Genomic DNA, 12,143 nt, shown 5'->3' with positions numbered 1-12,143 from the left:
AGGATGTGGAATCATTTGGACTAACACAAAAAGTTATCTGGCCCAGGTACTCAATCAATCAATCAGTCAATCATTTACTGTATGATTGAACTACTCCAGTGATGTCCCATGAATGCTTACATATTGCTCTCTAAATGAGAAATACATTTTTTTATGATCCATCGTGGGAGTATGTGACTATAGGTGCATTTGCACAGGAGTTGAGGTTAAACCCACCAGACAGAAACACCTGACAGGGCCGACTGTCTCCTTAGCCCCTTCAGCTTGGACATCTCCATTATACATTACATACATATATATACATTATAGCGCCACACAAGAACTGTTGACTCAACACATAACACTGCTAACTACCAGGTGGCGGTAATGCACATTTATTGCAGTTCGCATATGTCCAGCAGCATAAAAGGAGATGAATATGAAGAACACACCAAAAGCTATGTGCGTTTTTGTGGGCTCTTTTAACATACATTGCAGTGGTAGCAATTGAGGAAAAAAAAAAGCCCTGCAGGACCTTTACATTGGTGTAATATGCCAACAAGGCCTGAACCGACTTCCTGGTCCATCTAACATTTTTTCCTGTAATCTCTATCTTTATCAAATGTACTTGCGCTAATAGAAACTCCCACTAGTAGAAACACACCTCATGTAGTCCAGAACGTTGTTAGCATATGACTGCATACAGTTACTTACAAAATATTTCTGCTCGTCTACTTCAGAGTCCACAGAGCTACACAGACTTAAACATCACATGGAGTTACTGTGATAATCTGCAATAAGGAAAACATCAAACAAGTAGGTAGGTAAAGAAAATTCATACAGATACAGTACAGTATCTCTTACTTTCTAAATGGAAATCTTCTAACATGCATATAGCATTAATATTAGTTGAACCTCAATGTATGGCTCCAGAATAAAAAAAATGAAAATATGTCTATAATAAAAAAATAAGGGCAGCACGGTGGCTTAGTGGTTAGCACTGTTGCTCACAGCAAGAAGGTTCCCGGTTCGACTCCCTGGCTCAGTGGGGGTTCTCCCTGTGCTTGCATGGGTTTACTCCGGGTACTCTGGCTTCCTCCCATAGTCCAAAAACATGCATGTTGTGTTAACTGATGATTATAAATGGCCCGTAGGTGTGAGTGTGTCTGGTTGTCTGTCTGTATATGTGACCCTGTGATGGACTGGTGACCTGTCCAGGTTAACCCCTGCCTCTCTCCTATAATGAGCTGGGATAGACTCCAGCAGACCCCCGTGACCCTGCAAAGGATGAACAGGTAAAGAAAATGGATAAATAAAAAAATAAACCACCATAATATTATCCAAAATTGGCTTCATAGTTCTTGATTTCTGTGTCAGTTTCTGCCGTCCTCTGTGACCCATATCAGCTCCTATGCAGCATACTTCACTAATATATCGTCTGGCTTGATTTTTTTTATTGGTCAAAAAACTGAGAATTTCCATATTAATTCATGAGCTCTGTTTAAAAGTATTTTTCTCTATCTTTCCATAGAAAGTGCAGTCCGGTTGTGGAATGCAGACAAGGGAGGAGAGAGGATGTCTATTTATAGACTGTGGGATTTCCTACCATCCCCAGGATAACAGCAAGGTACTCTAGTTACTGTAAGCAGTCATTTTCGTTTTCCCATGAAATACGGATAAATACACTCACCCCCTTTTTTTATTAGGTACACCTTGATTGTACTGGGTTGCACTCCCTTTTGCCTTCAGAACTGCCCTAATCCTTCGTGGCATAGATTCAACAAGGTTCTGGAAACATTCCTCCGAGAGTTTGGTCCATATTGACATGATAGCATCACGCAGTTACTGCAGATTTGTCGGGTGCACATCCATGATGTGAATTTCCCGTTCCGCCACATCCCAAAGGTGCTCTATTCTATTCTATCAGCTAGAACCAGTCTGGCAATTCTCCTCTGACACCAACAAGGCTTTTGCGCCCACAGAACTGCTGCTCACTGGATATTATCTCTGTAAACCCTAGAGATAGTTATGGGTGAAAAATTTCAGCAGTTTATGGACTAATCAGATTATAAATTCAAAGTATCTGATTATAATCTGGGTAGAAAGAGAGAATGGGGATGACATGCAGCAAAGGTGTGCAGGCTGGGATTCGAACCTGCGACCGCTGCAGGAGGACTGTAGCCTCAGTATATGAGCTGCTGCTGCTTAACCCACTGCGCCACCGAGCGGCTCAAATCAACTTTCTTCCCCGTTCTGATGCTCGGTTTGAACTGCAGCAGATCATCTTGACCACGTCTACATGCTTAAATGCATTGAGTTGCTGCCATGTGATTGGCTGATTAGAAATTAATATACAATTGCCAATGAAGCAGTTACACCCATGCACTGACTCCTACACTGGTGCTGCAAAGTAAGCAGAGACCCCCAAAACAGGATTTTGTCATCTTAACATGTACTTGGACAGAATGAACCTCATATAGTAACATACATTCGCTGCATTTTAGTCCTACAAGACAATCAAAAAAAATGATGGCTGGTCCTGTCAACTGATAATTGGAATGAAGATTTAATACAAAAACAACATCAGAGAAAGGCTGAGTCTCTGAAGACCTCCACTTTATCAGCAAATAAATGAGAAACTCATTAAAATCATTTTTCAACAAGTTTAAAATATCATCAAACCATTTCAGGAATCTGGAGGAATTTCAGAGCATGAAGGTCAATGGCCCAAGCGTGAGGTGGACACTGGTTATCTCTGAGCCCTCAGATGGTACTGCATCAAGCACTGTTATTAATCAATTAATCAACAACTTATAAAAGCACATTGGAAAGGGAAACCTTTGTTAAACTTTACAATATGGGTACACAAAATGTCACTAAAAGGTTTTTTTTTAGAAAAAAGACAAGAAACTCATGTTAATCTTCTGCATAATGGTGTTGATGTCCATAAAGCAGTATTTCACCTCAAGAAGAAATTAACATTCGGTAATCTGGAGCCAAGAGGAAAAAAAAAAAAAATCCAGATTGTTGCCAGCAAAAAGTAAAAAAAAAAAAAACAGGCTCTGTGATGGTATGGTGTCATATTGATGCCCTTAACAAAGGTCATTTACATGTCTGTGATGGCAGCATCAATGCAGACAAGTACAGTAAGATTGTAGAGCGTCCTCCACCTTCATATTCCTCAAAAATGTCCATATATTTTTCAACAAAACTATGCAAAACCACATCTAGATAACAGTGATCTTGTACTCTTCATTGCTATGGACTGGTAGTATGTATGTAGTACTGACACTTTTATATTTCCCCATCAGTGTACTGGCACTTTTTTCCAGTGTAGGGTTCGTAGTCAGAACCCTCCTCCGACCTCTTCACAGGTTACAGCTAGTTTTTTTGTTGATTGTCACGGCTGTGATGCTGAACGTGGACAAGTTGATATTCAACATGTTCATGCAGAGACTATGTGTATGGATCGTCAATATATCGACTTTCTGAAGACATATTTTTAGGTAAAAGGTAATATATTAAAGTTTGCATAGGCCAGGTCCCAATACTGAAAATAAATCTGTTTTACAGAAGGAAACAGTAATATTTTTTCGCTTCTTCTGTTTTTGAGGTGCATTTATTCATTGATTTTTATTTTTTCAATGATAGTTTCCATGCCATGTTAACACCGTGGAGGTTAAAGTTAATAAATGTGGCTCCATGAAACTGAATTGCCTGAATTTGGCTCATGTGGATTTGATTTGTTTCTTCTAATTCCTGTACAATAAAATGATAGACAGACAGACAGACATACTGTATACATAATCACTTGTGTTTTTGTCCCATATTTGTATGATAGACAGCAGGTCAATAGAGGGAGTACCGGCACTTATTCTTTTCCACTGAAAGCTCTGTCGGTATCATCAATGTTTTTAGGCGTTGACAGAAGAAATGGCAACATGGGTACAATAAACTTAGAGGGGTGGACTCAGTTTGATCAGGAAAAACAAAGATTTTTAATGTGGTTCCACAAAAATAAGAGTGGCAGCGCCAGCACTGCCCAGCAGGCTCACATTTACATGCACGTACACAAGCAAGCACACCATCACACATGCAAAAAAGCTTTCCTTTCTAGGTTCACCTGTAATAAAAAATATATATATATAAATATTCAGAGCTTAAAAAAAATGTAAGTAAAGGATTTACAGTTTCTAAATGCTTTTTTCTGAGTGCAGTCCAAAACTGGCACGTTGGTGTCTTATTCTCAAAAACAGAGGTGACAGTAAACGGCAGAGGTCTTGGTTTCCATGGAGACCACATATCAAAGATAAGACAGTATGGTGCATGTCAGCTCTTCTTCTGCCTGACATGTATGGTCATCTTTTCCTGTTTTCAAGAGGCATTATCAACAAAATCAAACCTCCTGCAGAAGCTCATGCAGGTTGATTTAGATCCCGTCATTTTACAGTGTAATAAACATAAATTTATGAATTTAACTTAAAGTATATAGGCACACTCAAACCCAGATAATGACAAATGCCTTAAACTCTCAAAAACTCTAAGACACATCATTTCTGCTGAATTAAATGTTATTTACAATAAAGATAAAGACATAAAATAAAAAAATGTTTACATCTACATTGTGTTTCCAGTGGTTGTAGACTTTTCATCCAACTTAGTTTTGGAGAACTTCTTGTCAAAATACTCTCCCTAATTAAAGGAGGGAATGACATTCTGGTCTTAACGGAGAACAACTGATGAACCGCTTCAGAGCAGCAGGAACCGGGCGCCCTGGATTTCAAGCAGCAACTTGACTTTAACGGACCCAGTCCAGTTGGAAGTGCTGACCCAGGTGATGGTAAAGGCTCCACCAGAACAGAGTAGTGGCATCTCCGCATCAACATTTGGAGTTTTCTTTTTGTCTATTTCTTTTATGCTTGCAGTCAGCTCTGCACAGTCCAGACCTCAACATCTTGTATAATAAAGTCTTCATGTGTAGATAAAGGTGCATTTTTAAAGGTAGGACATGAAAAGCTTGCGCCATGGTACAGATCAGCATCCAGCCAGAGGGCAAAGCCGTCCCTTAAGGAAACAAAAAAAAACTCATTTATTATCAAACCTGTGCAAAGTTGTAAATGTTTTATTCTAGCGGATAACTAGATCGGCAAACTCAGATTCGTTCCAAGTGCTGATTACAGCGGTTATATTATGATATTTATGATTACTTTTATGACAGACGGCTTCTTTTCTTATGGTGACTACGTCTGTGGTTTATAGGAGAAATCACAAATGCCACAACTTACCCTCCTCCACCAATCTGCAGAGATTCCAAGTTGCCGCTCACGAAGTAGGAGTTCTCCCCGCTCCACCGGTATTGCTACAGAAAATTGTAATGACACATTTTACCATGATTGTTCTCAGGTTTAGTTCATTTTTCATTATTTGTGAATTATGCTGTCATGGTAACATTAGACATTTTTTTGCAATAATTTCTCACCTGGAAGTCAGGGTTGAAGCTGAACAGGAAGGTTTCTCCGGTGCCGTAGCAGTATTTACTGACTTTAAATGGATCAGAAGAAAAAGCTCCAAACACCTGAAAATACCAAGACAGTATTTTGTCAATCAGGACATCACTTTGAATCCAGTTTCTGCTGAAAGTCTTGGAGAGTTCAGCCAAAGATGCAAACCTTTTTCTGCACATCTTTGATGACCAGCAGCACAGGGCTGTCCAGACCAGCCATGTTTCTGTACAGCGTCTTCAGGCTGCTGCCATGGATGGCTGTGCTGTACACCAGATGCCACCTATAGCCCCTGGTCCTTGGTGGCATGTGAGCAGCAAGCTGTTGAAAAAAGAGTTTGGGATTAAATAATGCTGTGCAAGAACCAGCAATGACTCTTCAACCTAACCGAAACAGATTCATGTTTAGATAACATATCTAAACATGAATGTGAGATGTTTGTGAGTATAATTTACCTTGAGCAGGTGGTGGTCATCTAGCAGCTGGCTGTGGTCACTCAGGACAGGTAGAGCATCATCCTCCTCCTGATACTCCTCTGCCTCAGAATCCACTGAGCTGCACAGACTTAGACGGCGCTTGGAGTCTTTTACTGTGATGATCTGCAATAACAAGAAAGAAAAAAAAGTCAAATATTTTCATTTTCTTTCTTTCTCATGTGTGTCATGTTTGCTTTTTTAAGACATTTTGTCTGCACACGGTGCAAAGACTTCAAGATTTCCCCTTTACAATTTAGTAAATCACAAGCTTCCCATTACACATTAAGGAACCTTTTCCTTATAAATGGGAACAAACATTTATAATAATAACAACGTCTCTAATAATAATCTCACCTGAACATACGGCTCCAAACAGTCACTGGCAAAATAAAGCACCTTAAAATTATCCAGCATGATCTTCATTGCGACTGATTTCTCTGTCAGACCCAGCACACCGCAGTACTTCATATCTGATCTCTAAAGCCGCGTTCATCACATTTATACTCTCTGGGTTACTTTCACTTTCATTGGTGGGGAAACTCGAGCACATGGTTGCCTATTGGTGAGCTCCGTTAACGGCAGTTTCTTTTGAGGGAAAGTGAAGCTGCGTTACAGGCCACAGAGAGGAAGCCGAAAGGATGCCCATATATAGATGGTGGGATTTCCTACAATGTGTTGGATGAATGCCACACGTGCTGCTTACTGTAAGGCGACTGCCATTAGTTTGATCTTTAATAGTTTAAAAAGCAAGAAGCAAGTCGACAGTAAGTTGACTTACTGAACCCTCCAGCAGTTTTGTTCAAGCTTTAGTCATGTGCTTGTGCTCGTGCAGAACCTACCTCCCACTTTTTTGATGCTTTTGAGTTGCTGACAGTTTTTTTTGTAGCCATGTCTTTTTCAGATGAGCTCTTGTTGTTTCTCTTCCTGTAGATATTTGGGGACCATTGCACAAAAAAGGTGTAGAGGTGGTCCACCCTGTGTTGGCAATGGGAAAAATAAGATTTTATTAGCACTGAATAAAAGCTACATATTTATTTAACTGCAATTAATAAGTTTACTCATACCTGCTGATGATTCAAATAATAGATTATAACATGAAACCACATCACAATGAAGGAGCAACAATATAATTGCACTTAAGATAAATAAGATCTTTTGTTTTCTTGAAACTTTGAATTTCACACTATTTCCATTTATGTTAAAACTGAAAAACAAACAAAACTGAACAGGATTTTCTCTGCAATATAGTGACACCTGCCTGAGCATGAATAACTAAATTGTTAAAAGATGTTTGAAGCATTAGTTACGAAGGACACAAGTTAATAACATGTGAACTCCTGCTTGAAGTATTTTGTTATTTTAGTGAACTACTTTAAAGAGTTCCAATTGGGCTTCTCTTTTATTTCCACTTTCTCTCATTTATTTATCTTTTACACCCACTGAAGCCCACAATCTAAGGCCTCCAGAGCAGCACTGCAACAAAACATTTATCAAGATGAAGATATAATCTACTGTATATGTGCTTTGCAGATATGACATCATTGTTGCAACACTAAACTTCTACATGCAGCTGTGCAATTACTTAATTTTGCAAGCATCCATGATTGGATCTGAATGAAACTGGATTTAAAATTGTATTACTGTTAACTACATGGTCTTGTATGGTATTTTCTCCCTTGAATAAGGTGAAACATGCAAATGAAAATGCTGTCATGCTGATTCAACTCCAGAGAACAAGACCATGATCAGAACCACTCATTACATCATTCACAACTGCCCTGAGGATTCATTTTACTTACTCTCCAACGCTGTAGGCAACTCCCATGACTGAAGATGAAGGCTCTGATGGTGAGAGGTAAGGAGAAGGAGAGCGTTGACTGTTCGAACCTCAGTGTTGAACAAAGACAGTCTGACATCCCTGCAGTTTTATAAGAGCAGCTCAATCGCTGAGATAAGCCTCTTTGACCATTAACCTTTTCCAGTTGACAACTGCACACGACCTGCAAGTAAGCGAAAACTGATTTCACAAGAGCTTGAAAGCCAAAGCTGGTGACATATTAACCTGACCTGCTCCAGGTCCCCGTCCTAAAGTTTGGCTGGAGTTCAGGGAGTCGTGAGGTCAGTGAAAGTCTCAGTGATAGAAAAAGGTAACTTGACATAAAGACTTAATGGCTGGATGTATGCCAGTGTTAGATTATCTTTTTATTTCACCCTTCTGTCCTGTTGGATGTCTGCTCTACTGTATCTTATCATGTCATCAGTAGCAAAGATTACGTAGAAGACCATTAAATTGAATGAACTGCCACTGGAATACTGTAGTTTTACAATTGAATAGTAAATACTTCACCACTTACTGACCGGTCGTAGATATATAGGTGGATATTTATAGCCAGTTGAATGGGAAGAACAAATTCCAGGCCATCAACACATATGTCCTGCCAGTAATCAGGTACTCCGCTGGTATAGGAAGCCTGGCCATAGGAAGAAACACTAGCCACAAATGTCAAGGCAAGACAATTCCTCATGATGCACAGAGGATTTAATCAAAAATCCATCAACGTGATACTCTACACAAAGCCAAAGAAGGCAGGTTGGGGGTTAGTCAGCATAAAACCATAAATAAAACAGCAAAGGTACAGAAGTTCATCCAGAAGATAGCCCCTGATGATGAACTCCTAAGTGAATGCCTCAGGTAGCAGAAATCCAGCAAGAATGAAGAAAGGATGGCAAAAGAACCACCACGGAAAGAGAAACCACTGCCCGGCACGTGTAACTGACAGACTGAAGAAGTGGCTGATATTGAGCTGATATTGATATTGAAGTCCTACCAGTGGAGGGAAAAGGCTGGTCTGCAGGACTGACATATTCATCACAGCATCACAGGAACAGGCCTGGAGCACGAGGTCGACAGAGGACGAGGTTTTCCACACCAGACTAGAGCCCAGCCGCAGACTGTGCAAAGATACTCCAGAGACATCCCAGCACATACTAGTGGCATGCACAATGCTGGCAGGTAGAGCACACATGGAACAACAAAACCAAGGGAGCAACGTGCAGTGACCTCTGTACTAGGTATGGGTCAGAAGTCCAAAGGTCAAGATGAGCAGTGCCTCCAAGAGCAGTGGAAAATGGAGGAGCAAGGATTGATTGATATCTTTTATTTCGAACATAAGCACAAAAAATAAATAAATAAATAAAACAGCAGAACAATAAATCAATAAAATAAAAAGGAACAATTATAATCACTAAATAATAAATGTACCATCGTAAACAAAGTAGACCAGAATTAATAAATATAATAGCAAATGTGTTACGTTCAAAAGGGGAGTAGAAAGAAGTAAAAAAACTTGAACTCCTATCCCTTGAACTCAATAATATTTTTTTCAGTTGGACACTCGACACAAGAAAAGAAAAAACTTGACATAGTTAAAATTTGCACAAATTGATAATAAGAATTTTATAAATATACATTTTGGTATACCTGAGTATTAATCCCTTGAGTTATTTATCCTGAGTCCCTGTATTCATCTACTGTATAAGTAAAAGCATACACTACTTACAATGTGAATTTATATACACCTGTGTACAATCTTATTCATTACAAACATTCTTAGTCAAAGATATTTCTACACGCAAGACAGTAAGAAAATAAAACCTTAGGGCAGTTGTGAATAATGTAATGAGTGGTTCTGAACATGGTGTGTTCTCTGGAGATGAATCAGCAAGACAACATCAATTTGCATGTTTCACCTAATTCAAGGAAGGATTTTATTCACCAGATCCTGTGGGACTTTTATATCCAGACTGATGAACTGGTGATGGAGAACCAACTAGACATTGTGGGGGTCAAACAACATCAGAAAAGGCCGGTGATGCCACTGTTTCTACAAAGTAGCCTTAAATAAACAAGCATGCTTTAAGGCAAAGAGTCACCTTTTCAGCCCACTTGTGCATGTTAAAACGTTTATTTAATATTTTGCACACTGTGTGTATTTCTGCACACTTCTTCACAGCGAACTGTTGCATTATTTTCTTTGTTTGCAGCCTGCCTTTTTCACTCATCCCTTTAACCACGTTCATTTGAATCTTGCTTTGCCAGTTGAAAAAAGGGGAAGTCCTTCACCGTCAGATGATGTTTGCACAAGGGTGTGATTGATTATCTTAACAGTCTCCATCCTATCAGTACTTCTGACGTCTCAGCCTCAATGTCTTGTATAAAGATTTAATCAGAACACCAAAAACATGATTGCAGTGTGGACCTGTTGTAAAAAAATCAATGTTCAATACCAGTCATTCAGATCTGATCAATTTCCAGTGTTTTCAACCCCCATCCATACTAATACTCAAACTGGATAACAATGTTATCCGTTTCATTTTATCTGTGTTCTTTAGGATTTCAGAGTGTAGACAAACAAACAGACTTCTCAACAGGTACAAATAACCTGAACACAGTGATCTGTTTGTGAGAGCTGCTGGGAAGAGGCTACTTTTTACAAAATCTTAACAGAGTCTTCTTTCCTTCCACAGATAACAACTCTCAGTTGAATGAATCAATAAAAACCTGTAATTTGAAGATGAGGTGACAGCATTCAGACTGACGACAGTTGTACCAGTGCTCATGCACACATTTATTTATCCTCTTATATCCGTCCAGGAGACTAAAATTAAGAGGTTCTGGGGTCAACAACCAGCCTTGGTGTGCTTACACAAGATTACATATATAATCAATTTGAGACAGTGTCTATTCCATCAGAAATATGAAATCAATAGTTACTGTAAACAAACAGATATTAACATGTGCACATTTAAATCAAACATGCAAATGTCTCATGTATGCATGCGTGGTGCAGGCACACATGTGAGTGCTGCACATGTGCGCTTGAATATGTGATAGAAAGTAATTGTCTTGTCTTTATCAAAACAGCAGGACTTTTTTTTAAATGTACCTTATCATCAGAGATAGGAGTCTGTCTGAAATTAGGTGTTAATTTCAAATGATGCCACAATTGAAGGTTAGTGGGCCGCTCAACCGCCATGCAGTCTCTTTCATGTTTTCAGTATCCATGTGATGTGAAACAAGACTTCAGGTGAGTATTTTGCTTCTCAAGACCGTGAAACAAATGTTGCACTCGTAATAAAATCATGAACAATACAGATACAACTATATTTTTTCTGTTTTTTTAAATTGTAATATAAGTGAATTCATTGCTATGTTTCTCATGTGTCATTTTTTATATCAAGAAAAAAAACGTTCATATTATTGGTTCACAATCTGCGCTGCAAATCAATTGAAACTAACGTTCACTCTTCTGCGGTAATGTCTTCCTGGGTAAATAACAGCCGGGGATTTAGTTACAACCACAGCGCTGCAGTGATGTGCAAGCCTCACATCTGCGTCACTTCCTTGGCAGCAGGATGCAGAGCTGCCCGTGTTTAACCTTTGTTCAACTTCCAGTAAAGCCCTTCAGCTCCATAATTAAAGTAATACATGGGAAAGGCCTCTGTGGCCTCACACACACATAAGCATTATGATGCAACGACTCATGCTAGAGTCACTCCACAGACTGATACATGAGGAGGAGGTTTTCACATCACATTGCAATATTTTTTTAACTTGGAATGACGACTATGAATGTATTACGTACATTTGGGGAAATGTTGTGGATTTGTGCTTTGGAAAACCACAATAAGTTAAGCAGTGGCTGCTCTTTGTTTATTCACAGCACGCCACGTTGATAAGGTCATTACAAATCGGGCCGCTTCTTTCATAATAAAATCATCCCGATGGTTAATCAGCGTAAAGCTTTAAACGTGGAACAGCAAAGGAAGAAAAGGATTCAGTGTTTCCATTAAACAGTGTTTTTCCTTGTATGAGCGTCACTGTCATACTCTCTCTGTATATTCTCTTCAAAACAAAAAAAAGGAGAAGATGGACAAAAACATCTTTGGTCTTTGACAAATTATTCCGGGTTGCCACTACCGCTATTGCAAAAGTAGTCAGAGAATAAAAGGCAGCGGATGATCATTCAAACGATTATTCAGACCCAAAGCCATTATCTAATACAGTAATGCATAATGATGAAGCAGCGTTATAGCACAACTATGAGGCCAAAACCAGCTAGAAACTACATTGGGATGACCTTAGATTGACCTGCAGACAAATGGCCAGAGTGAATCATGTAGCCTA

General features: G+C 39.2%; 1 protein-coding gene across 2 annotated transcripts; it reads right to left on the bottom strand.

Moving 5' to 3' along the window:
- Positions 1–3,945: 3,945 nt before the first annotated feature.
- LOC133440914 (nuclear receptor coactivator 7-like) lies at positions 3,946–7,887 on the bottom strand. 2 transcript variants are annotated; one of them, XM_061718253.1, is made up of 7 exons: positions 7,756–7,887; positions 6,796–6,931; positions 5,936–6,079; positions 5,649–5,801; positions 5,459–5,554; positions 5,265–5,338; positions 3,946–5,043 (listed from the first exon to the last, which is right to left on the bottom strand). In XM_061718253.1, the coding sequence occupies exons 1-7, from the start codon at positions 7,779–7,781 to the stop codon at positions 4,905–4,907; spliced, it is 768 nt and encodes a 255-aa protein (XP_061574237.1). In that variant the 5' UTR covers positions 7,782–7,887; the 3' UTR covers positions 3,946–4,904. The 2 variants fall into 2 exon arrangements, with proteins under 2 accessions (XP_061574237.1, XP_061574238.1); XM_061718254.1 differs by lacking the exons at positions 6,796–6,931; positions 7,756–7,887 and adding an exon at positions 6,311–6,732.
- Between the last annotated feature and the right edge of the window lie 4,256 nt (positions 7,888–12,143).

Source organism: Cololabis saira, chromosome 3 (genome assembly GCF_033807715.1).
Source record: "Cololabis saira isolate AMF1-May2022 chromosome 3, fColSai1.1, whole genome shotgun sequence".
Taxonomy (NCBI): Eukaryota; Metazoa; Chordata; class Actinopteri; order Beloniformes; family Belonidae; genus Cololabis; species Cololabis saira.
The sequence above is the reverse complement of the archived record's forward strand: the minus strand, read 5'-3'. Positions and strand labels throughout refer to the sequence as shown.